The sequence below is a fragment of the Thermobia domestica genome, chromosome 1 (genome assembly GCF_964235325.1).
Source record: "Thermobia domestica chromosome 1, izTheDome1.hap1.1, whole genome shotgun sequence".
Classification (NCBI taxonomy): domain Eukaryota; kingdom Metazoa; phylum Arthropoda; class Insecta; order Zygentoma; family Lepismatidae; genus Thermobia; species Thermobia domestica.
This window is the reverse complement of record NC_137454.1, coordinates 106,485,652-106,510,657: the sequence shown is the minus strand read 5'-3', so window position 1 is coordinate 106,510,657 and position 25,006 is coordinate 106,485,652. Positions and strand designations below refer to the sequence as shown.

Genomic DNA, 25,006 nt, shown 5'->3' with positions numbered 1-25,006 from the left:
TAGCCGGTTGGGCTGATTTTCCTTCAGAGAAACTACCGCTTAGTTCAGCCACCAGAACATAAATGGGACACAAAATTTCTCCTTCCGTGGACACAACTGGCATTATCTTGTACGAATGAGATGTTGCACTTACAATATCCCACTGTTGTTCTGATCTTCACTTATCCTTTCTCCCTCAACGTCCGGTACGAATGTAATTCCTTCTCGAAGCGACTTTCATCTGCATTGAAGACATTGGCAGCTGGAATGTCATCAGTGATCATAAGATCACGTACTGAAATAGACGATAACATGTACTTCCATGTGACATTCTAGTGACTGTATCTCCTAAACCCTTTTAGCTTTGCACCTAAAACTTCAGTGACATATTGAGCACACTTAGTACTAGTCTATCACGTATGTCTCGGGCAGCAACTCGATTTACCTAAACGTGACCTTTACTTGTCAGCTACAAGATTTCTGTTCATCTAAATCCCTCACCAAATGCGAGCGCGACAAATGTTTTCTTACTTATATAGTCTCCTTGCTCTGGCGGCTCCTTCAGAATATCGTCTGTCTTGCTGACTATAAGAGTGTCTCCAACTCGAGGATTAATAATATAAACAGTTCTCTCCGCGGCTGCCATCAAAAGGGAGAGAGACTGGTTAGGACACCAGGCAATGGAGTGGATGACATTGCCAATTTCAATTGTACGAACACAACGACCAGTAGCCACTTCCCAAACTGAAAAGGAAAGCAAAGTAATTAATTAAAGGAATAAGCTAGTAATATAACAGAATACACATGTTTAAAAATACGGTACTCATCTTATTTAAAGGATATATGATAATGCTAATAATATCTTTATTCACTTTTAGCGTTTCCTTTACATTTTGCTCTTTATCCACTACACGTTTTCCTACGCACCTATGCTGAGACCCATTAATTCGAAACTGTTCTACTTTTCCTTGCTGGCATATTTTCTTGTCGTCTGTCCAAATCATGTTCTGTATTTTATTCATCCACATTTTAAAATTATTGGAAATTGAAGGAAAGGTCATAATGTTTACGAACAAAAGTTCATTATAGTAGGGAAACGTACTTTAAATAAATGGTACTGAACACCGCATTAACTTTCTAGCTCTCATTTCTTAAATCAAGCCATGCTGAAGTAATTACTGAAATATTTATTTACGAAATATGAACAAAATTATAATAGGAGTCTTCAGCAAATTTCAAAGGAAACTCAACCCCAGAGTAAATTAACTCCTTGTGGATTTGATGTATACCATATTCAAGGGTTGTTATTGAAGTATTTATTTATGAAACATGAACAAAATCGTCCGGAAAAACTCAACCTAAGAATAAACCATGTATGATAAACTTCAAACGTAAGGTAAATACAGGAAAAATAGATTTTGTTTCGCATCAATCTTCTAAATAGATGCAAATTCAAAGACTGGAAATTCACATGGACTGGAGAATTGAACTGGGATTTATGAACTGGCACAGTGAGCCAGAGACTTGAGCTCGATTCCCTGTCCGGTAAAACACTACTCACTTTATGAATTTTATGCAAACACAAAACTTCATTTTTTATTAATGTTTCATCTTTTTCGTAAGATTCTTTTCACATTATTACATTCTACGAAACCTACTGTATGTCACAATGAACAGAATGAAAGGAAGAAAGGGAAAAGAAATTCACATACTTTTGATCGTGGTATCATCAGAACCAGAGGCCAAGTACTGACCACGAGGCTCCACAGTAATACAGCGCACCATATCTGTATGTCCCCTGTACGTAAGTGCCAGCATAGTAGGAAACGGCTGCAAGTCCTTTGGATTAGGAAGCTGAGGTACAAGATCTTCTGGTTGAATAGTCAACTGAGAAGCAGAATATAAGGAAGTATTAGGAAACAAATTATCTACAACATGAAAAAATCACTTCAATAGTTTCCCAAATGGAAATTAGTCTTAGAAGCCTTTAATGCTAGAATACTAGTTGTCACAAATAAAAGTACAATTTTAATTAGAATAATATAGTTGCTAACTGGATTTGGGAAGAACAATAATGGTAAATCATTTAATATTACAGGGTTATTTCATAAATATTGTCAGAGGTTTAGGGAAACAAACGAACAAAGCTAACGATACATTGATATTCTTTCGCAAGATGATACATGTTAGTGTGGAGCATGAAGAGCACCAATCAGTTTTCAAAATATCCACCTTGAGCTTGGATGCAGGCCCGAAGTTTGGAGGGCCACTCGTCAATGGAAATACGAACAATATCGATGGGGAAGTGATGGTCTGCCTTGACCACGACGCGCTTCACGGAGTCTACATTAGGATGTGTGTCTCTTGTTGCAGGGCAATGACTGACGCACTGACCACTGATTAAAGTCAAGAGGGTTCAGGTCCGATCTGCCAGACAGCCAGTCTGATGTGAAGATGAAGTCTAGGGCGTTTGCCCGTAGCCACTCCTATGTTGACCGTGCCTTGTGCGTGGGAGCAGAATCCTGTTAGAAGTTTCACTGGTGGTTGAGGAACATGGTGGTACTCAGTGCTTTCGCAGTGGGCTTTAACACGTGTTTGGTACAGTGTACCCGATGTCTTCATACCTTGTTCACGAAAATGGAGCCGTGTTATGCCGCTGAAACTCTCACCCACCACACCACGACTGATGCATACACAGGGTGTCTACTAAAATTCCAAAATGAAATTTCGTGACTTTTTAGTGACCTTCTCTTTACCAAACCATTAAATTTCGTAATATTCTCAAGAGCAAATTTGGGCGCGAATTAGGCCGAATTTTCATGCATGCGATAGAAGTGTGCTTTGCTTGCGATTTATAGCGTCTAAAGCCGACGATAGACATTTACGGTAGTGAATTTGGACGTTTTATAGAACAAAATTTTCCAGTCTGTACTTGTACAAATAAATAAATAAATAAATAAAAATCGTGACCCAAAAGCTTTTTTTTTTTTTTTTTTTTTTACTTTTATGACCGTTTTGTTATTTCGTGACTTTTTCGTGACCAATAGACATCCTGGTACACACGGTCATTTTAAGCATTAAAGGACTACTCAACTGTCAACAGCTATGAAGTGTGACCATTTCATGCGTAACTCATCAGTCAGCAAGTAACCTGTACGTTGTTTGTAGAGTGAGTCCCAGGTCTTGATTGAATATTGATTTCGTGACATGGTTGGTCTCGAAATGGACATCTCTGGGGACATTACTGATTAAGGCCTTGATTGGATTTCGCCAACCCTGTGGTGTCCTTACTGTGCGCGGTCTACTATTACGCTGCAGGTTACTGACATTTCCCGTTTCATTGTACCGCTGTATGGTGCGTATGCAAATAATTCACTGATTTGCAGAGATTTCAGGGTAGCGAATATCCGTGGTGGTGGCATGCCTACTTTGTGTAGCGCTATGACTGCAATATGATTCTTGTAGTCGCCAGACTTCATCGTTACACGTTCCAAATATCCCGAGTCGCACCACTGAATGAACAGCTCAGCGACCCACTTTGTCCACGATACCCAGATGGCAGCACTCACTCAAACCCAGCATGGTCAAACTACTGTCAAAATCTCTGACAATATTTATGACATAAGTAGGTATCCAGATTTCTTTTAAAAATCTTTATAGCTTCTTTAATATACCTATGCCTATGGTTGTTGGATGCACTTTATGTATTCTGATTCGCATAATTTTAGTAAGCTTTATAATTTCTTTTAACCTTTCGGCATTTAGTGTTCTTCAGTGAGGTATAAAGGCGAAGGAGTTAAAATAAAGAAGAAGTACTTTTTTAAGGGTAGGTATTTGAATACACCAAATAATTTCAAGGGATAATTTTTACGAAAAAGCACTTCCCCTTGCGTCTTCTTTTTGATTATCTTTTTGTTTGAGTAACGCTTAGTTTCATCAAGTGTTGGTAAATATTTAAAAGCCACACATCTCATTGTTTCGATGACAACTTACCAACAAAACTTTCTTGGTAACCGAAATGTAATTGCCAAATATGCCTTCGTATTTATATCCACGCTTGTTTAGGGAGGGATAGAACAATATACATTCAAATAATTATTATAATAAAACAAGCGGTTGATGTAGCAACAGTATAGTAATCTTATTTTTATTAACTCTCTCAAAACCTGCATAGCAACTTACTATTGTAGAAGCAGAATAATTGCCGAAAGTCCTTCTGCTCAGTGCACAATTAGCGACTATCTTGATTATTTCGGAATTGCCCCTTTCGTCCCGCCAAGTCCTCTAATGCCCCCACACTTTTATGCTTTATTCATTAGGAACAATCTCGAAGTAGCTTTTTAATTTCTGTGCTGGTTATCCTGGTTATCTTTCAAAAGCTATACACAGTATGTTATCAACAATAAGTAGTTCAGTCCTAACCTTGTACCGTTACGTATAGTAATTAATAGTACTCCTGTATATATTAATGCATGCAATTTAAGTACTGTTGAATTGTGTATCATGAAAATTATCACCAACGATAATATTTATCAAGCTCAAAATCATTATATACAGGAGTATCATTACCTGTATTGTACGTTCTTTTATACAAATTCGTGCCTGAATACATTGATGTAATATCAAATCTAATTTAGTAGCTGCAAGATCACGTTACGTCATTTTGTCAACTATATCGAGATTCTTATATGTAAGGCTTTCTTTACAAATAACAACCATTCAGCTTACCCTCATCTTCTTCGCACGTGGACAAAGATATAGATCCAGACATCTAAAGAACCGCTCTGTGATATATCTGTTGTACGCAGGAACTTCCCGAAGACTGTTGTACTTTTGAGGTATAAAATGAAGTTTCCTTTTCCACGGATCTGTTTCTTGCTTTTGCCATTGTTTCAGCTGTATCACAAAAGCAAATGTTTGTTATTAAACAACGTTTTCTAATTTATAGAAACATTCACTAATACTTCGCACTTAAAAGCTAAACACACACACACACACACTATTTAACTACATGATTAGTGCGCTATTTTTCTACTTTTTCATGATACAACTTTCGTCTCAAAAGACAATAGGACAAAATTACTAAGCGTATTTTTATGATGGGAATGAAATGAAATGAAATCTTAACATTTCACTGTCCGGTCCTGGAAGCTAAATGAAGAATGGCGAATACTGATGAAACGAATGCGAATATCATTAAAAGCTTGTGAAAATCATCATAATAAAGAACACGAACTAGAAATACCGAGAAATTTCATAATTATGCGCTATATAAAGCTCATTTATGTGCAAAGAACATGATTAACCAAAAATGCTAAACTACCACTGAGCCATCCAGCTCACCTTCTTTTGATTATGCAAAACACGTCCAAAACTTTGACATATGGCTCAAAGACTCCATAAAAATTACGTCTATGAAGATAGTGGTGGTGGTGGGAGGTACACCATGGCTCAATGGTAGAGCGCTTACATCTGGTGCGTAGGGTCCTGGTTTGATCCTCACCAAGTAAGCTTGTGGTGGACAACATCGTGTCTGTGGGTATCTCGAGGTACTCCCGTTTCCTTACATATTATCGTTTCACAAATTCCCCATCATCATTCACTTGCTTTAATCGTCGTCTCCCTTAGTCTAAAGGGCATAATCATAGGACGTTAAACTGAAAGATTTCATTTCATTTTCTCTCTGTGTATATGTCGTTGGAACAAAAGAATCCCGAACTAGATTTGGAAAAAAAAAAACTAGAAAATAGTAGAAACACAAATAAATAAAAGTAAACTACAAACACTATTGCTAAACGCTTTATCAGATAGGAAGGTACACAAATAAAAAAAGAATTTAAAGAAGAAAGTGCCCTTTTAAAACACATTTCTTATTCTTACAAACTTATCTATACACATTTTAGCAGGATTTGAACCACAGTAGAAAGGTTTGGCGAACGCCAGCCTACTGTCTAAGACCGCTCAACTATACCACTAGCATGAAGAATATATATATATATTAAGAAAGAGTTGTTGAGTTCCGAATTTAAATTACAGTGAAACTTATCCACGTTGGACATTTTTGTGTTCACAGAAAAATGCAGACTACTAGAACATATGCTAGTATTTTCATGATTCAATCTATGTGCAACAAGTAGCAAACTTAACAAATTCATCGTATATAACAAACAACGACAGCTTTTTGTCGGTTTTTGGTAGAAGGGCCAATATATGTTACACTACCGAGTAATAATTCTTCATATTATAATTTGTAAATATACTCTTTAGATTTCTGCGTCTAATATTAATATACTATTAACTGTATTGTTTCGGTGTTCCCTGACACTTTCCTGAGCAAACCTGTGCAACTCACATGTAACTTAATTTTCAACGAACTTAAAAAGTTCGTTACTGAATTCTGTGTGTCTGTTTGTTATTTGTGATTTTTTCTATTTTGAACTCTGCATTCGATGGAACATCAAAAACTAACTGAGAAAGTGATTAAATTTTTCGCGTCACTCTTACCGTTCCCGAGATATTGGCCGATTTCGGGAGATTTAAGGAGCCATATCTAGGGAACCGTAAGTCATAGATATCATGTTGGTGCTGATCAATACCTAACAGGATGGTAAATATTTCGGTAGCAAATATTAACTGGTAACCACTGTCCAACTGACCACTGAGTTGGCCAGTGGGCAATTTGCCAGTGGCCACCAATTAATATCGGTACCAAAATGTTTACCATCCTCTTAGGTACTGATTAACACCAATATAATCTCTCTATGACTTACCGTTCGTTCTTGTAATATTGGCCAAAAAATTGCCGATTTCCGGATGTTTAAGGAGCCATATCTCTGGAACCATAAGTTACTGTATAGAGAGATGACATTAGTGTTGATCAATACCTAAGAGGATGGTAAATATTTTGGTACCAAATAATAACCGATGACCACTGACCAAATGGCTACTGGCCAATTGGCCACCGTTCCCCAGATATTGATAAAAAATTTTCGAATTTCGGGACATTTAAGGAGCCATAATTCGGGAACTGTAAGTCATAGAGAAATGATATTTTGCGAGAAACAGAAGAAGGTGCGGATAAAAGGATTTATATGTAAGAACAATCAGTTATCCTTCCCGCTCCATCTCTCCATTCTTTTTGAAGTTCGTTCTGGCAATGCTCTTGGAGCATTCTCAACTGGTTTTATTTCTTAGGATTATATCTTGCACTATTTCGTGTGCACAGTGATCAACGATGAGGTCAGGAAACGTTAATACGATAATGTAAATTCCTCGTGCTAGAATCCTCTTCTTTCCAAAATCATATTGCTATTAAAAACTCATACAGAAGACTTTTATTAAGAGTTATAATTTTGTCTAGTTTATAGAAATCTTGCTTATTTATAACAGGTACTACGAAGTTGCTGTTATAATCTCAAGTCTACGACTAAACGTTAATTAAATTTCGATGATTACATACTTCTTCCACTTGCCGATGATTTAGCCAACTTATTACCAAGCACGACTGTAACTGTGATGTTAATAAGTGTAGTTCTTTTGTTTGCTGAAATGATGGAAATCTTTTTCCAATTGTTTGTATTGCCAGGACTCGTTCTGCTCTCTTGAATTGAAGTTATAGGTATCAACTAAATGTGGGCAATATATATATATATATATATATATATATATATATATATATATATATATATATATATATATATATATATATATATATATATATATATATATATATATATATATATATATATATATATATATATATGACACTGAGTTAAAAATATTCTTATTTCAACATTAAAGTCATTATTATTATTAATGTTAATAAAATCATATTGTCTATCCAAGCTTTTCTTGTCTTAATTCAAACTTGAGTTCTTTGTTCTGATGAAAAATGACTCATGAATACTTCTTTCAATGTAAGACAACGATCTGTTACACTTTAACTTTTCCAATACTGTACCTAGATAAATTAAGAAGTTTCGATACATCTCACATAGTTGTATCTTCATTTCGTGTGTCTCTAATGCGTTCTTTAATTCTGGTTTTTACCGTATGTTCCTTTTTGACACTCCAATTTAATATTTGAAACATTTACAATTTGCATGATTTGCCCGTGAATGAGTCAATTTATCATTAAAATATTTTTATATTCACAATAAATTCTTTTTAAAATTCAATTTTACGGTAGATATTGAGACCAATTTTTCATGCTATTTTCTATAGCCGAAAAGTGAGAGAGGAGACTGACCCATAAAAACCTATCGATTTTTAAAGAGGTTTCATTGTTCAGAAATCTTAAAGCTTGAATTTCCTATTTTCTAACGAGGTACTCATTTTTCAATCCTAAATAACTAGTGATTCTTAACTCATTTCGTAGTTTTTGTGAAATCATCAATCTGTAAACTTAAAGAGGAAAAAAATTCAAACATTAGCCTTTATTTTGTTAGAATGTGTGAATTTTTGTGAACAAAGCAATTATACTGTAAGCAGTACGTTTTCTGAATATCACAGTCAAAAATTTTGTCATTAGACCTGAAAATCGAGATATCTAAAAAAATCTAATTTGTTAATTGAACTCTAGTTCTGCTGTAAATTATAGGTTGGATAAATACTCTTGAATTCCTATTGTTTGCCGTGAACAAGACATAGAACAGGATAAAATTCGAAGTGAGATGAGTTGAATGTGAACTCCCCAGATTTGCTCAGAAGGCGTCACAAACCCCGAAACAGTACATTAAAGCTTAGACGCAGTAAATGAATACGTTTACAAATTGCCGAATAATAATTATAGAATATATACTTAAATTTCTCACCTCTTTCTCATCAAACAAATACTCTGGTGGAGGATTGTACGACTCTGCATGACCAGGTAGATGACGCTTTGGTGCTGGAATGTGGTCATGGATTCTTCTCATTTTTTCTTCTTTATCGTCTGAGTCCCAGAGCATATAAAACTTTGGTTCCCTGTCTTTTGGTTGTCGAGGTTTCATCCACCCCATTTTCATTGAATGCACCATGCGGGATATCTTCTCTTTTTCTATTTTGGACGGAAGGAATGAACGTTTATGTGGTGGGAACCTTCTAATTGGCATCTGCATCACCTGCGAGCTGAACCATTCTACCCATGGCTATAACAAAATAATCACATAAAACATAAAATTGAAACAACGTGGTTCTCAGGGAAATATACTTCGACGATGTTTAAGTTTCTTAGTGGAAACAATTTTCAAACAATTACTAAGTAAAGGTAAAGAACATATTTCAAATATACAATAACAATAGATATGTTCCTAAGTTGTCAGTATTTTTCTTTTCAATTTTTCATGAATGGCAATCGCGAAATTTACCTGAAATACTGGTGAGAAACTGAAAAGAGAAGTACTGACATCTTAGGAACACAACCGTCAGTATTACTGTAAATTATAAACGGTTGAAAACACGACACATATAAAACACTGTCAAGTATATACTGAAAGTACAGGAAACGCATAAAAGGGAAACAGAACACATAAAAGGGAACATTAAAAATACAGAACACAAAAAAGTAAGATAACACAGAAGCACAGAAAATACAATTACACCTGAAATGACATCTATATTAAGTGCTCCTTCGTAACAGTCTTTAACGCGCGTGATTCCGGATTCGAAACCTGTCAGGCGAAATCTTCGACATAAACCGAAGTAGTGCTCCGGAATCCAATTAACTCTTAGATACACTTCCAAGTTAAATTGGGACCCTGCAAATATATGAATTAAGATTTTACTTATTTATTTTTTAATGCTTTATCTACGTTTTTTAAAGTTATTCTCTTGTGACAGCTTCTAACTTAATTTGTGGTTTTACGTGCTAATGTGAAATAAATATTTATTCACAAATGTGTCTGTGTCACGTGATACTTAACGAGAACTCAGTCTTTACATTATATTGGTATATTTGACATTTATACTTTTAGGGTCATTCTTCTTGCTACAAACCACAATAATTTCAAATTTATATTGACACTGATTATCACGGTTGCAATGAAGCCTATAAATGAATGTTTAACCCTTCTCCTCCTCTCCCCCTCACGCTACAAAAGTCCAATTGTGCTTCAGTATTTGTGTGTATTACTTCATGTTCTACTCAGCAGTGTCGTTACGAACTAAAACGAATATTCAGGAAGAAGAAATATTTGAACGATAACTTTTAGAGGGAACGGAAGATTACTCTGAACTTCAGCAAACATGAAATACTCTGTTTCTGATTCAATCGCTACAAATTCGAGGAATGAAGGTCTCAGTGAAACTGAGTGATGACGATATTCGAGTTGCCACTTGCCTTGCAAACAGTAAGTAATTTCAACAGGATAAAAGTTGAGGTACCGTTAGCACGTGTCCAAAGACGGAACTGAATTGGTGCAAGTACCAATCTAAATGTTCCCAGACTCGTGCCTGTAATATTGTAAGAAACGCTCCCGGTTCGCTTCTACTGTTACTGTGACTACACCAAAAAGGGCATTTGACTTTTTTTTAGCCCTATCTTTTGGAAGAAATTGGTCTTTGTATCAATGCAGAAGAAAGTGAATAGGAAGGAAAACGAGTAACTTGGAAGGAAATTGAAACTAACGAAATTACCACTTTCTTAGGTATACTTTTACTTGCTGGCGTTGAGACATGTTTTGATTTCTTTTTAAAGGGACTATTTTTAAATGTTCGATCATACTTACTTGTGCAACTATGTTCACAAACAACTTTTTGAACGGAAAAGAAAAATGTAGCAATTATTTATCTTTGAAATTAACATCCACTGCAATTATATTCAATAATTTATGTGTAAATTAAAAAATGAAATCTTTAAGTTTTACGTCCCACGGTTATGCCGGTTAGGCTAAAGAAGACGCTGATTATGAGAAATGAATGAAATGATGGAATGATGAAAGTGGGAGGAAACGGGAGAACCCCGAGAAAACCCGCGAGCATGATGTAGGTGGTGATGATGAAATTTTTCTTATGTTCTCAACAAGGGGAAACAATCCTTGTTTGCATTATATTGTTTGTAATTGTGATTTGGCACTTTGCCTTCCTTCGCTTTAAGGCGACTTACAGTTTTAGGTATGGTATGAACTACTTAAGTTCCGACAGGAAATGAAATGAAATCTTTCAGCTTACGTCCCACGGTTATGTCGGTTAGACTCAAGGAGACGGGTGATGATGAGAAATCAGGGCTCATAGTGGTCTGTTCTCTTGTAAATAGTTAAAAAGTGACCAAAAGCACACGAAAAAGTGACCAAAATCCCATCACGCCCCTTTTGTCGTTTGTTAATTTCCCCATCACCTCTCGATTTGTTGTTTTCTTTCATCTTTTCTTCTTTAGTTCTTCTTTCTGAGCTTCCTCCTTTCTTAGGTTTTCTAGGTATGCTTTGTAGTTACGGTAAGCTGACCTGGCAGATGTAAGAAGCTTCTGAGTAACTGGAACCACTTCTGGCCTATTTCCGAATTTCTTCATCCCAAACATTATATTTAACTTAGCATTGAGAGTTCTCAAAGTCATGAAATATTCAAATTCATCACCTACTCTTAAGAAGAACATACAAGAAGCATAACACAAGACGAACATGACCAACCACACACACACACACACAACGTTGAGCGGAGCGTTAACTATAACGAGAGAAAACTAAAAGACTATTACGATAGAAGAAAGAATAGACCAGAAGCGTTCTTAACCCCACCATGAGAGCTTAAGCATCCACCAACCATCCATTGTGCTGTGGTTTAGAAAGAATAAAAGCTGAAGTGAGAATAAAGCTGACATGTGGCAGCAAGTATTGAAGCTTCCAGAAGAGTAATGAGTAACAAGTTTCTGCCTTTTTCCATTTATTTTTATATTTTTCTTAGAAAGCTACCAATGCAAAACATAAATCACACGAAAAAGTAACTTTACCTTCCAAAAAGTAACTTTTAGTGACAAATTTGAAAAAAAAAAAAAAAAAAAAAACACTTTTAGTGACTAACTTAAAAAAAAAGTAACTTTTAGTAATAATAAAAAAGTGACTAGCTATGAGCACTGAGAAATGAATGCAATGGTGAAATGACAAGTAGGAGGAAACGGGAGAACTCCGAGAAAACCCCCACACACGGCATTTGTCCACCACGAAGTCCAATTGGCGCGACCTGGGATCGAACCAGGGACCCATGCACCAGAGGTGAATGCTCTACCACTGAGCCACCGAAGTTCCGATAGGAAATGGAATCCTGAACACGCAACACGGATTAGCATTGTTCTACCACAAAAATACTACAGAAGTAAAATAACGATTTCAAGTATACTTCTTAGTTATGTGAGTCAAAATGCATCCGGAAGTGTAAGTCCGGTGAATTTTTCAGAAGTGCATCTAAGGGTTCAGCAGTAGGTTCTGTCTCAACATACGTTTAGTGCTGAAAATGGAGCTACATCTCAAATTTTCAATGTTAATTATAAGTTTTACACCACTAAGGGTAAGCCACTCTACGACTAAATCATAATAATTTTGTTCTCAAGAATATAGACATGTAGTTCCTTTTGTGGCATACAATACCGGTAACATATCACTAAGAAGAAAAAACTGTAAAATACTATTCTCATTTTAAATAAATATCAGAAAACATTTTCTTTACTATATAAAATAAATTGTCGCAGCAACACACAAAAAGTCTTTTAAGTTAATCTTGAAACCTCTTTTGAAATGAGGATTCAAGATTAACTTAAAAGACTTCTTACAAAAGATTTCTTATATATAAGGATTTTATACAATATTATGTATTTTTCTACAAACATGCTATCTTTATTTATTGCAATAAAATGAAACTCAAATAAAATGTTTAGACTTTGCGTGGTTATGCCTTGTAAGCTAACGCATACGGTTAATAAATCCAAGTGGAAGAGGGTAAGAATTGGTGGAATGAGAAAGTACGAAGAAACACAAAAATAAAAGAAAAACCACGGAAACAAAGGATTTAAATTTGTGTAGCCTTTGCAACAAAGTTAGGTGTTCTATGGGATAGAATTTAGATTTCTGGGCTTTCGCGCCCTTCACGTTTTGAGGGATGACGTCTCTCGGCGAGCACACAATTCGGGGAAAGGGAAGGAAGGAAGCAGCCTGGGACCTATAAGTTAGGTACCACCCCAGTATTTGCCTGGTGGGAATGAGGAAAACCCAGGAAAACCTGATTCAAGGTGGCTGGCCTGAAAAAGCGTTTGACATTTCTTCGACCGAGTGGCCCCACTGGGAATCGAACCCGGGATCGCTCGCACCGGAGGCAAAGTTAGGTATTCTACTACTTGTATACCGTACTCCCAAAAGAAACTATTAGACCATCAACACTCTCTTTAACTTCTTCACACACAAATACACAGTAACTAAAATTACAAATCATTCTCGTGAAGCGAATGAAAATGATCCTTAGGCCTATAAATGCAAATGTAGCCGACAGATACACACTAATGTTAGTTACTGAATAGAATAAGAAAACTAGTTCAGTCCAACGATTTACAGTTTAAATAAACTATTGTATATCAATTTTAGCAACAAACTATTTACGTTAATGGACTCCTGTCTTTTAAATGAAGAACACAGCCTTGTGTTTCTAATGCTCAGCCATAGTTTCATGTTATTTAACTTTTAAGCAAAACAAACACGGTCATAAAATTATTCAGTACATATCGTATTGGTCTGAATATCGACCTAAAACATAATATGACCCAAAGTTCTTGAGATTATTTTAAAGGAAAAAAATGTTACACTTTGAAAATACTATATAGTTCTTTTTAAAAATTTAATCGAAGCCTTTATTGCACCTTCTTCTGATAGTGCATCATCTGTAGAACAGTCGCGTGAGAGTGATACAAATGGTATAGTTCGGCGTGGTCTGAAGTAAACACTTAATTTTTCAAATGCTGCAATTTCAGTATGGGTATGTTTTCTTTATGCAACTGTTTTTTATACTATATTCGGACCAATATGGTAATAATAATCTATTATTTCTATTATTCCACAGAAATCAATACTTACTTCATACTCATTATAATTTAGATCAGGTATTTTGGCATTCTGTAATCTTTCTATAAGGTCAAGATCTTTATCGCTCAATACAACATCTTGACCGGTTTGATGATCCTTCACCATCCGCCTGAAATTGAAATATACATTCACGTAATCAACATTGTGTTCAATTAATAGAGAGTTAGGGTGCACTAATACCTATCGGTACATTTGAATTAAATTTGAGTTTTTTAAATGCCTTTAGGCATCTGTGATGTGAATGAGGAATTTCTTTGGAAATGCTAAGTGTCTGCTCTCGATGCATTCTTTTCCTTCAACCTTTTTCGGAAAATTAATTTAAACTATTGATTTTGCAAAACTCACTGCTAACTTCTCACTTTAGATGGTGTATATTTACAACGAAGGGGTGGGGGTGGGGGGCACGTGCACCTTTGCACCCCCTAAATCCGGCCCTATACATATACAGGAAACAGAAACTGTATATTGCTTGTTAATATTACATATACACTTTCAAGTAACTAGAGGAAAGAACCTTCAATTAGGAAGTATATAAAATCAAATGTCACTTTTCCAACTGACAGAATAAAGAAATTATTAACCATAGCGCAAGAAATAAACAACTTCGAAAGCTAAAACTTACCAGAAATTTGGATCTTCCATGCGTCTGAGGAAGTAATCTAATTCGTCTTCTTGTTTTGGTTTCAATATTTTCTTTCCATCCCAATCATAGCCCAAATGTGGGTAGTCACCATACCAATTCATTGGTATATTCCCCACGGTGTTCCTAATATCCTAAATAAGAAAAAAAAAAAAAAAAAAACGTAAAAAGAAAAAAAACTTTCATTAATAACAAATTAAAATCTTCATGAAATATACGATCTTCGATATATACGACCTTATCAGCATTGTCTCTTACAGATCTTACTCTGATTTCATATATATTCTTTCCCTTAATTCACTGAACACAAAGATGACAAAAATAATTCTGTCATTACACACAAAAAAGCGAACACCCTCATTGCTATACAACCACGCGCATTCGGTGTGGGAGAGAAAGGTTCTACTCCCGATGGAGGCTCATGTGGTTTGGATGCCAAGTTAAATTGTAGCCCCACATCTCATATAGCCTCGGTGCTGAACGGGATGCTAAACTCAAAATCAATCTACTATTAAAATATTACCATACTGTAGAAAAACCTTTGGAATACGTAATTACACTGATGAATCAGAAGTTCAATTACACGAAACCAATGACAGATATAAATATCTCCATTGTTTTAATGAAATTTATTAACATCTTCGACACGAAGTGCCACCCTTTTCTAAGCAAGCGTTTAAATAGTGTAAAATATTATAAATATATTGGCACTCACTTCTTAAAGCTATTAAACAACAGTGTTTCTACAGCAACAACCTTGAATAATGAATCATCAAAAGTTTAACTACGAAGTTCCAAAGTGGACACTACGATCAGTTAGGACTAGATTACTAGTACGATTAGTACAGACTATAATTAGATTCCCTACACATAAAATCTTGATTTTAAACACTGCAATATTAATGGTGAAACTTGCCTCATAAGAACAAATTTAAACATAAATATAATAAGTTCTACTGAAAGAACTCATTCTATTTGAGCCAGGTGGATTATTGCGGGTTTTCGTGGCGTGAATTTAAATTTACAGAAAGCTATTAATCGATTTTTATAGTTCGACTGACTTTAAAGGAAGTAATACGAACCTAAAAGCAATTAATTTACCCGTAAAACAGGACGCTACACACACAGGTCTGTCACGGATGAGGGGCATATCTGTCTTTACTACTCTTACTTAAAGTATTCTAGTTGTATGGCGCTTTCATGTTGTATGTCTAACGCACGTGCTATTGGTGCGTGCACAATCCCGATTCCTGATGAAAGCGTGAGTTTCAGATTCAGATCTCAGCATGCTTTGGATAACTTTTTAAACTAAAATTTCCCTTCTAATACAGCCTTGAAACTGAAAAAATACAAGGTACACCAAATATATATCTGGGTTACTGCAAGACAGGCACGAGCTGCATTTCTTTCTAGTTTTCGCCGGACTCCGTGAATCAGGATGTAATGCCGAAATCGCTGAATTATTTCGACTTTAGGAGCGAAAATAAGTAAATAAATACAAATAGAACTGTTATCAAAGTATCCGTGTGATGTTAAAAGTCGATAGCTTTCACCATTAATTATGATACACAAAAGGATAATATAGTTCTTATTAATACGGTTAGTGTAAAATGTTAAGTTTCGTTGTTTGCGTATTCTGTGTCCTAATAATAGAAACTTCAATACTATTTGTTTATTACATATCAATTATACAAGATCACTTAAGTTCTGGACTTGTAAATTTCTTATAACAATACAGACCAACGGTTTGTTGAGCGATCTGTGATTAGTACACCGGATTCCATGGTAGCTATTTCTGGAAACCTGCTGTTCTTTTCTCAACACTTTGAATTATCAATTTTACAATTTAAAGAAACCAAAAAATGTTGACCCAAAACTCTCCAATACTGTTTAATACTTCTGAACATTATATCCATGTGTAAAAGAAACTCAATTAACTATTTCATATTTTGTATTACTTAACATGAGCATCATTATTAAATGAATTATCTATTATGAAGAATAATTTCACTCTTTATATAAAGATGTTAATTTCTACTGAAGATCATAAGTTATATTCGAACTGATAACTGAGTCGTTCCCTGCAGAATATCTTTTAAGAAAATAGTTACATGATGACACGTTTTACGATATTGTAATAAAACACCAACTTTCATTGTAAATATTTTCTATTCTAACGTAAGCTTTTTTCATTTCAATTTGTTATTATTAAATAATATTTGTTTTTTTTCCTTTCCCACAACAGAATTTCCTTAGATTGACCACCATTATTTTCTTCATGTTTTCTTTAAAACAATACTGTTTTCCTACTTTTAACACTATTCCAACCCTCTTCCCTGATCTAATGGCTAGCGAGTGCGCTTTTAATGCACGTGGTCCAGGGTTCGATTCCTGGTGGGAGAACCCTGAAGTTTGAACTTATTGAGGTGGTTCGGATTCCATCTTAAACTGTAGGTCCACGTCTCACCTAGCCTCAGTGCTGAAAAGGGACGCTAACTTCAAACAACAAATATGAAGCTCCAAACTAAACTCATTATTTCTGGCGTTTACAATTTAAATAAATAACAACTCATACAAGATTTATTACAGCTGTAGTGTGGGGTTAGCAGCACATGTTAAATAAGAACTGTATCAGCATGTTCAAGAGGACGAACAAAATATATAGTGTTCAACAATGTAAAGAAATAACTAACTTTTAGACCTAAACAGTATCCGAATAACAAACAAGAGAAGTTGATAAACTGAAATCATATTAATACAAAGGCCAAATGGATAAAGTATTTATGATTATATTAAATGATATTGATGATATGTGACAAGAAATTGTTATAATCATATGTACAGCTGGAGTAGTACAATTACAGTATAGTAAAATGAATTATATTACTCTTGCGAACAGGGAAACAGTGGCTACTCATTACCAAGATCAGTTATGGCTGTAGCTGTGTGTATGAATATATATTAAAAAGGAAATTAATATTGGCACAGGACTCGATTGAGATTATTTCACTTAATCTCTTGTAGTAATGCTCATTTCGAGTATAATATAGTTACAGTTTTCAGTTATAACAACAGCTTTCCCCTATTTATTTTGATATTTTCTTGTGTTAATTTTCACCATAAACGAGTGTAAACGATAATCATATAAGCATAAACATAAACGGTATAACATATCTAATGCACAAAGGACTACGAAATCACTTACTTCTTCATCTGATGAATCACTCGCGTACTCATCTGTGCGTTCAGTTTGTCTTTCTCCCGCATTTCCATTTATATCTGATCCGGTATTATCATCATTTACTGTTTCATCGCGGGTAGTAGCTCTACTTTTTGACGGCTTATTTACTTTCTTCTGTTCGTTCCTATTCTTTCTGTTTTCTGTTGCAACAGAATCTTCGTCCATTTCTTCCTCCTCGTTGTCCTCAGAATCATCATCTTCCTCTTCTTCCTCCTCCTCCTCATCATCATCATCACCATCTTCTTCTTCACTAGATGATATTTCATTACTATTTCCGTCCTTTTGTTCTCTTTTGTCACTTTCACCATCATCTTCATCAGACGAATCATGTTCCCCTTCGCTGTCACTACTGTCTCCCTCTTCGTTTGGTACAACCACTAGGAAGTCTTCTTGTTCATTTGTAGTCTGAAACGAAAAATATGGTGAAGTTTAAAAATAATCTGTAATTTTTGACAGCAAATAGTTTTAAAATATAGAATTGGTAGTTTCATTTAGATGATTTGCTTGTTTAGAGCTTCCAAAGTGATGTTAAATCGAAGTCAAATTAATAATGATATTAAAAAAATAAATAGTGGATTTCACCTACAAAGGCTTAAACAATAAATACCGGCAATGATGAAAATTTACATCCCATGCAAGAGTATGAGTTAAATTGCAAGTCAATAGTTAGTATAATCTGAATTTTGATTATAGTGATAGTTGCTGACAGGTAATGTTCATGCCAGCAGGCTAACTTTATTGTTGTATTGTGATTTCAGATCGCTGAAGTAGAGATTTGGCGCACTCCTTTATAAGGTTGATTTTCTCATTTTATATTGTTTCCTTTCACATGTCACTCATTTGCTGCAACAATGACACAACTCAAAAATGACCCTTATTGAGTTAATGGAAAGAAAAAAGCCCTTTATGCATCTACGTTCTATTGCTCGAGCGAGACGTCTGAAATTGCAAAATTGGCTGATAGAAAGCAGTTTCTTTATATAAATTACTGTTGGAAGTAGGCCTATAACATGTCGAAACCTTTAAACTCATCTCCTGAAAAGTTGCGATTTTTTAGTTGTCACTGTTGCAGCAAATGAGCGATATGCAATATAGAAATAGCCATGGTTCAAACGCTTTTTTAACATATATAGTGCTTCGAAATGTTATAAGTAAAGCGAGCAAGTTCAAGAACGAAACCTGACTTCCAAGTAGAAAAGTGAAACAAGTAATAACTGCTAAAGGAAAGGAAAAAATATATATATTTCTCAAGGCAAAGGAACATAACACCCATAAAGACGAATTCACATTCAAATGAGTCATATCCCTAACACATTTTATTGGAAGGTGATCTACAGCAAAGACGTCAATCAAAAAGCAGAAATGACGTTTATGATAAAGAAACATCCACAATGGGCAAAATATAGCAACAAGTGGATTTCGCTATATTGGGAAGTTATGATATATTTCGAAACTATGTAATTTATTATTGTAACGGGAAGAACATCTACTAGTTTCAATAGCAGAATGAGGTTGGAGATGGAACATGTTCTAGGAACGCTGAATCCATATCAGAAAACTATTTCCCTTCTTTTATCATGTTTGCTATATAAAAATCAATGCTGAAAGCAGAAGTTGTAGTATATTTTTACTATTTCTCGTTTTCATTCAAATAAGAGTGCAAATAAAAGATATTCTTGAGACGCTGAATCGACATCTGAAAACAACTTCTTGCTATCTAGGTCCTATTACCGTCCTTACTCTATTTTGATTCATGCTGAAACCACAAAGGCAGAACTCAACCACTTCCAGATTTAATAAACTGTCATGGGAGGAAATTAAACCCATTATTGGGGTACCGGTACTGAATTCGTATCAGATAATTACTTCTTGTTATCCTTTATTGTTTTCCTGTGTCAGATAGATAGATGGACGGACAAAGTTGTTAAGACTTCCGATACTTACGCATTAGCATAATTTGGAAGCCTACAATCAGATCATGGCCGCAAGTGTATCACATTCATCGAGCTAAGAAATGTTTACAAGAAGAACGCTGAAAGTGTTTTGAATTCGCCTGGAATCTCTCACGGACTTTGTGGTGGACAAACACCGTGCTCGTGGGTTTTCTCGGGGTTCTCCCGTTTTCTCCCACTTTCTTCATTCCACCATTTCATTGATTTTTCATCACCACCGTCTCCTTTAGCCTAACCGGCATAACCGTGAGACGTCAAACTCAAAGAGTTCATTTAATTTTTTCTCACACACATTCTAACGTGGTTTAATGATCTGAACGTAACGAAACAGGATTTTGTCATACAAACATTTCGTTAGCCAGGGTTATGTGATAATTGTACTAAATATGAAACCATAGACAAGGTTACTTTAGTGAAACGAAGTGATAGGCTATGATTCCGAACAAATTATTCGTGTACAAAAATAGACTGAAACAGTGTGAGGTCACATCCGTCTCGTTGCTATGGTGATCGTAGTTTTATTTTCTAAACAACATGGCCTTAGAACCTAAGTACAAAGCGAAAACAGTGACGTGTTAACTTCCGGATTGCAAACATCAGAGTAAAAGAAACAGTTGTATATGTTTTTAAAAGATTCCAATGAATGAAACCACGAAAACATAGAAAAAGCAAGCAATTAGGTAAATAATATGTCAAAATATGTCAAGCGTTGAGAGTGAAATGTTTCCCCTGATATCGCAGATTTTGTGTTTTATACATTTAGAAGTTACGTTGTGTCAAAATATTTAGCTTATTTATTATCGGATATTAAACTTAAATAATTGTGGAAAATTTTTTATTTAGTACCATCGATATCACACATTACATTCCAAACGTGTAGGTCTACAAAAATAGTGTTTAAAACTTATGCTGAACCACTCATAATTGGATGTTCCCTTGTTGCTATATATTTAAGGTATGTAGGAAATATAAGGAAAGATCCGATGCATTAACTGGCCAGAAATTGGTCCAGATTGAAAATTCTCAGAACGCATATGGTTACAAGCTTCGTGCCTTTTTTTTTTTTTTTTTTTTTTATTGTTTATTTTGTAGCCACTGTAACTATGTACTCATATTTTAAACGGTGGGCTAAAATATCTGAATGTGCCAATATAATTAACATCAAAGATTTCAAAGTGGACTATTATTAGTTTTTCTTGCAGACAAATCAAGTATTTGTTCTATTTTCATTGTGCCGACAGCTCGTCAGTCTGTACCTTACGAGTATTTGCATTGCGTGTAGTTGCTTTTGTTCATTGTAATGGTGTTGAGATTACTTATGCAATTTCTATCTTATCAGACTACCTAGAGATGTGCCCCCTGTAGAAAAAGGTTCCTTATATGTTACTTCGTTAATTACTAGATTTCACTCGTAAATTTCCTAAATAGTGGACCCACATTCTTAATCTGTATCTTTTCCTGTCAACTTTACTTTGTCCTCAAAATATTCTAAAATTATTATTAAATGTGTGTTCTTATTAACAGTATACTTTATAGTATTCCTATGGCTTCATGCGTTTGTTTAGAAAACAACATGGCGATCACCATGGTAACGAAGAGGAAATGATGACATCACTATTTGTCACCATGCACTGTTATGCACTTCAGTTTATTAATGCATATACAGTAGTTTCGTAATCAAGCCAAGAAACTACAGGAATTATAACTAAGATTAACAACATTAACTTTCTGACCTAACTTATCCGTTTTCAGACATTATACATTATCGCTACCGCACAACTAGTATCCACACTATGGTGACCAGGGTTGGCAAAAACCATGGTTTTTATTGAAAAAAACAAGAAAAAACGGTTTTTTGGTTTAAACCTGTTTTTTGGAGGTTTAAACCAGGTTTTTCTGGTTTAAATAATTTGCTCTAGGTATTTATATTACATATGGACAGAAATAAGTTTGTTTCGCCTTGCTGTTATTATGCAACAACAAGGTTATGCTGGAAGGGGTCTTATAAGCTTAAAGCGGAATCCAAACAGCTTCCCGGCTTACTTCCGAGAGAAATTGTAATCCATTCGGACTCGAAACCGGGACTAATTGGCCACAAATGCAATGAGTCTGCCGACTCACTCACGAAGGACTCCTGATAAAAATACGCTGTACTGATCTTTACATACGTGTTAATATAATTGTCAAGAGTCATTTCAGGACAAAAAGATAAATAGTTGCACAAGTGAAACCATTATACAGAATTACATATAAATCGGGAAACTCACGCGTTAGCCATTGGGAAAATCCTGTTATTACTTTAAATGCAAAGCAAATCCTGTTATTGCTTTGCATATAAAATCTAAGGTCAACGTATCATAATCAGTACGCTAAAACTGAGATATTAAATTCCAAATTTAGTATGTAGATATAATTTAATAAAATTAAAACGAAGTCCAATCCAAGCTAATGTTGGGAGCTACGTAGACAGTCGATAAATTTTGCCAATGTCTATCAATACATTCAGGCAACCTTTGCTTTTTTATAAAACAAGCATTCAGGCAAGCAAAAACATACAATTTGGCTTCGTTTCGTATGCTTAAGCTTAACATCTTTATGTAATACCGAGGTTATAAAGAACTTCGCTTTAAAGTGACATCCAAACTGCTACTTGGTTTACACATGAAAGAAGGGTTGTGGTTCGATCGAGAATTGAACATGGGACGCCTTGATTAAAAGGTGAAAAGGAGATAAAACTAATGCAGATGGTTTGATATGTGGAAACGTCACCATGAAGTTCACACGATTTAAAGCATTTTTCGTTCTTTTTTTCTTTTTGGTTTAAACCATTTTTTTTAAAACAGCTGGTTTAAACCAAGGTTCAAACCATGGTTTAAACCAGTCAACCCTGATGGTGCCAGTATTAATAAACGGTTAAATTTGATAAGCATTACATTATTGTCATTATACACTATCGATAACGTCCCAGTACTTACGGAAGGTAACCAACCACTCCTTGGCAAGGAACCGATTATATATAAATAAGTTTGTAGTGACTAACTCAATTTACATTACTGTCCACAGAAAAATTTAGTATATGAAAATAATCGACTTCAAGCTCATACATCAGAAAATAGTCACTATCGGTAAAAAAAGATCGGCCGATTCACGAGCTTCAAGTCGATTTTTACGATGGTCCTTATTTTTCGACTTTCGAGTTTTTTATTTTAAATCTTATCCCCCTAAAATGGATCTATATCAGACCAAAGTAAAGTATTAGAAAAATTAGATCAACTGAATATTTTTGGTTCCGCAAGCGACCTCACGTTTTCAATGCACTTACAGTATACAATATGAGGTATTTTTGACGCAAAGATATCTTGTAAATTGGAAAGTCACTTGGAAATTAATATACATATACTATGAAATAACTATAAAATCATAATAGTTAAGTTGAAAATAACGTTGGATTTTTATTTATGGTGAAAAGTTACCCGAAAATGATATGCTGTATAGCCCATTCCCAATAAAAATTTTGAATCTGAATCCAAGATGGCTACCATGATGGTACTATTCAGTAATAGATAAGGTTCTACTTCCATTACACCTATCCAAAATTTGGTGTCACTCTCTCTAGCCGTTCCAACTTTGCTTCATATTGTATAATGTATTTTCCAATGGAGGAGCATTTCTGCACAATGTAGGAAACCAGTATTTTACAAGCATAAGATTAAAAGTGTCAAACTATGACAAGCGCTATACTACAGTTAAAATGAGTGTGTACATTTGAAAGAGGATTTTGTAACATTAATTTAGATATACCGGTACATGTTCCGCAGATGTGAGTCCGGGTGTTCCACTTGGCAAACTGTTTGAAAATGTACTTCCTCACTCTCCATCGCTGACGTGCCTACTCCCCACGGACGCACCCCTGCTGTGCTATTGCCTTACTCTGTCAGATGGCATTCGTCTGTTTAGTGGCCGCATAGCACAAGCTGGTTAATGTAATCTACGCTAGGTTTTTATGGCATTCGTCCGGACGCGTAATAATATCTGCAAGGGGTCATGTGAGTTTGAACAGCCCGCAGCAAAAAACCTGCAACATGAGCTTGTAAGTTTATTGTGAAACGACGAAGTCTTTTGCTCCAAAATAAGTGTGCAGGGAAGGACGCAGAGGTTTCTCCTGGCATGATTCGTGCCACTTAGACGTTATGTTGATTTCCTGCACTGTTAGGCGTAGTTTCATAATAATACTCATCATCACCGTCTCCTTTAGCCTACGGGCATAATCGTGGGACGTAAAACTAAAGGATTTCATCTTTTATATGCTCGTTTTTTTTTTTTTTTTTTTTTTTTTTGCTTCGGACTGTACACATATTACAAATCTGTAAGGAAATAATTTGGGTGTCAAGGAATCATTTAAATCGCAAACGGTATTTTTTTTTTTTTTAATTTGAAAGTACATTTCAATATGCACGTAGGATAGCACCTAGACCTCCACAACGAAATAAATTTCATTATTTCATATTAATTTGTACCCGTATTCGTAATCTGTAGGATGAACATATGATTAGATTAAACTGTATCCTCTTTTCATCTACCGTTTATCTGCTGGACTTCCGTATTTGGAAGTCAATCTCTCCAACTTTTATAGTTACTCAGAATATTTTAAAATTTTTCATAGTTAGCTGGTATTCCTCAAACTATTCAGTCATGCTTTTATATACTAAACAAGAAGTTATGATTGAATTAATTAATGAACAACAACTTACTTCGCTATTTTCTACATCAAGCACTACTTCAGAGGTTTTGTCCCCACGATCAGATATCTTACGTTTCCTTGACGTTGAAGAACGTTCCATTTTAATTCAATTTTTAGCATTTAAAACGTCAACACATGGTCTACACCACAGACATACACCATACACTTCTTAAAGGACAAGTTTTTAGTAAGCTTCCTTTTTTCTCAACAAAAAGATGTAGGAAATTTCGGTGTAAACCATTTTCATGTGTCTATTATATAGTGCATTCAGAAAATCACTCGGCAGTAAATGTCGATATTTATTATCAGGTCCGGACTCCCTGATGGCTAGAAGGCGTTCGCCACCCAGAGAGGTAGTCGGGAGGCAGAACACGTAATTATTAGGTTTCGTTCAACCCAAGAGAGTAAAAGCAA

General features: G+C 35.1%; 1 protein-coding gene across 1 annotated transcript in view; it reads right to left on the bottom strand.

The window, feature by feature from the left end:
- The window catches only part of LOC145688002 (ribosome biogenesis protein BOP1 homolog), a 48,252-nt gene extending 23,370 nt beyond the window's left edge, over positions 1 to 24,882 (bottom strand). Inside the window, exons 1-8 of the mRNA XM_081761666.1 lie at positions 24,603 to 24,882; positions 17,864 to 18,304; positions 14,641 to 14,792; positions 14,010 to 14,127; positions 8,793 to 9,107; positions 4,708 to 4,875; positions 1,692 to 1,866; positions 511 to 723 (exon numbers count right to left, since the gene is read on the bottom strand). Coding sequence (XP_081617792.1) covers positions 511 to 723; positions 1,692 to 1,866; positions 4,708 to 4,875; positions 8,793 to 9,107; positions 14,010 to 14,127; positions 14,641 to 14,792; positions 17,864 to 18,304; positions 24,603 to 24,692 — 1,672 coding nt within the window. The 5' untranslated portion in view covers positions 24,693 to 24,882. The remainder of the gene's footprint in view (positions 1 to 510; positions 724 to 1,691; positions 1,867 to 4,707; positions 4,876 to 8,792; positions 9,108 to 14,009; positions 14,128 to 14,640; positions 14,793 to 17,863; positions 18,305 to 24,602) is intronic.
- Positions 24,883 to 25,006: the final 124 nt, after the last annotated feature.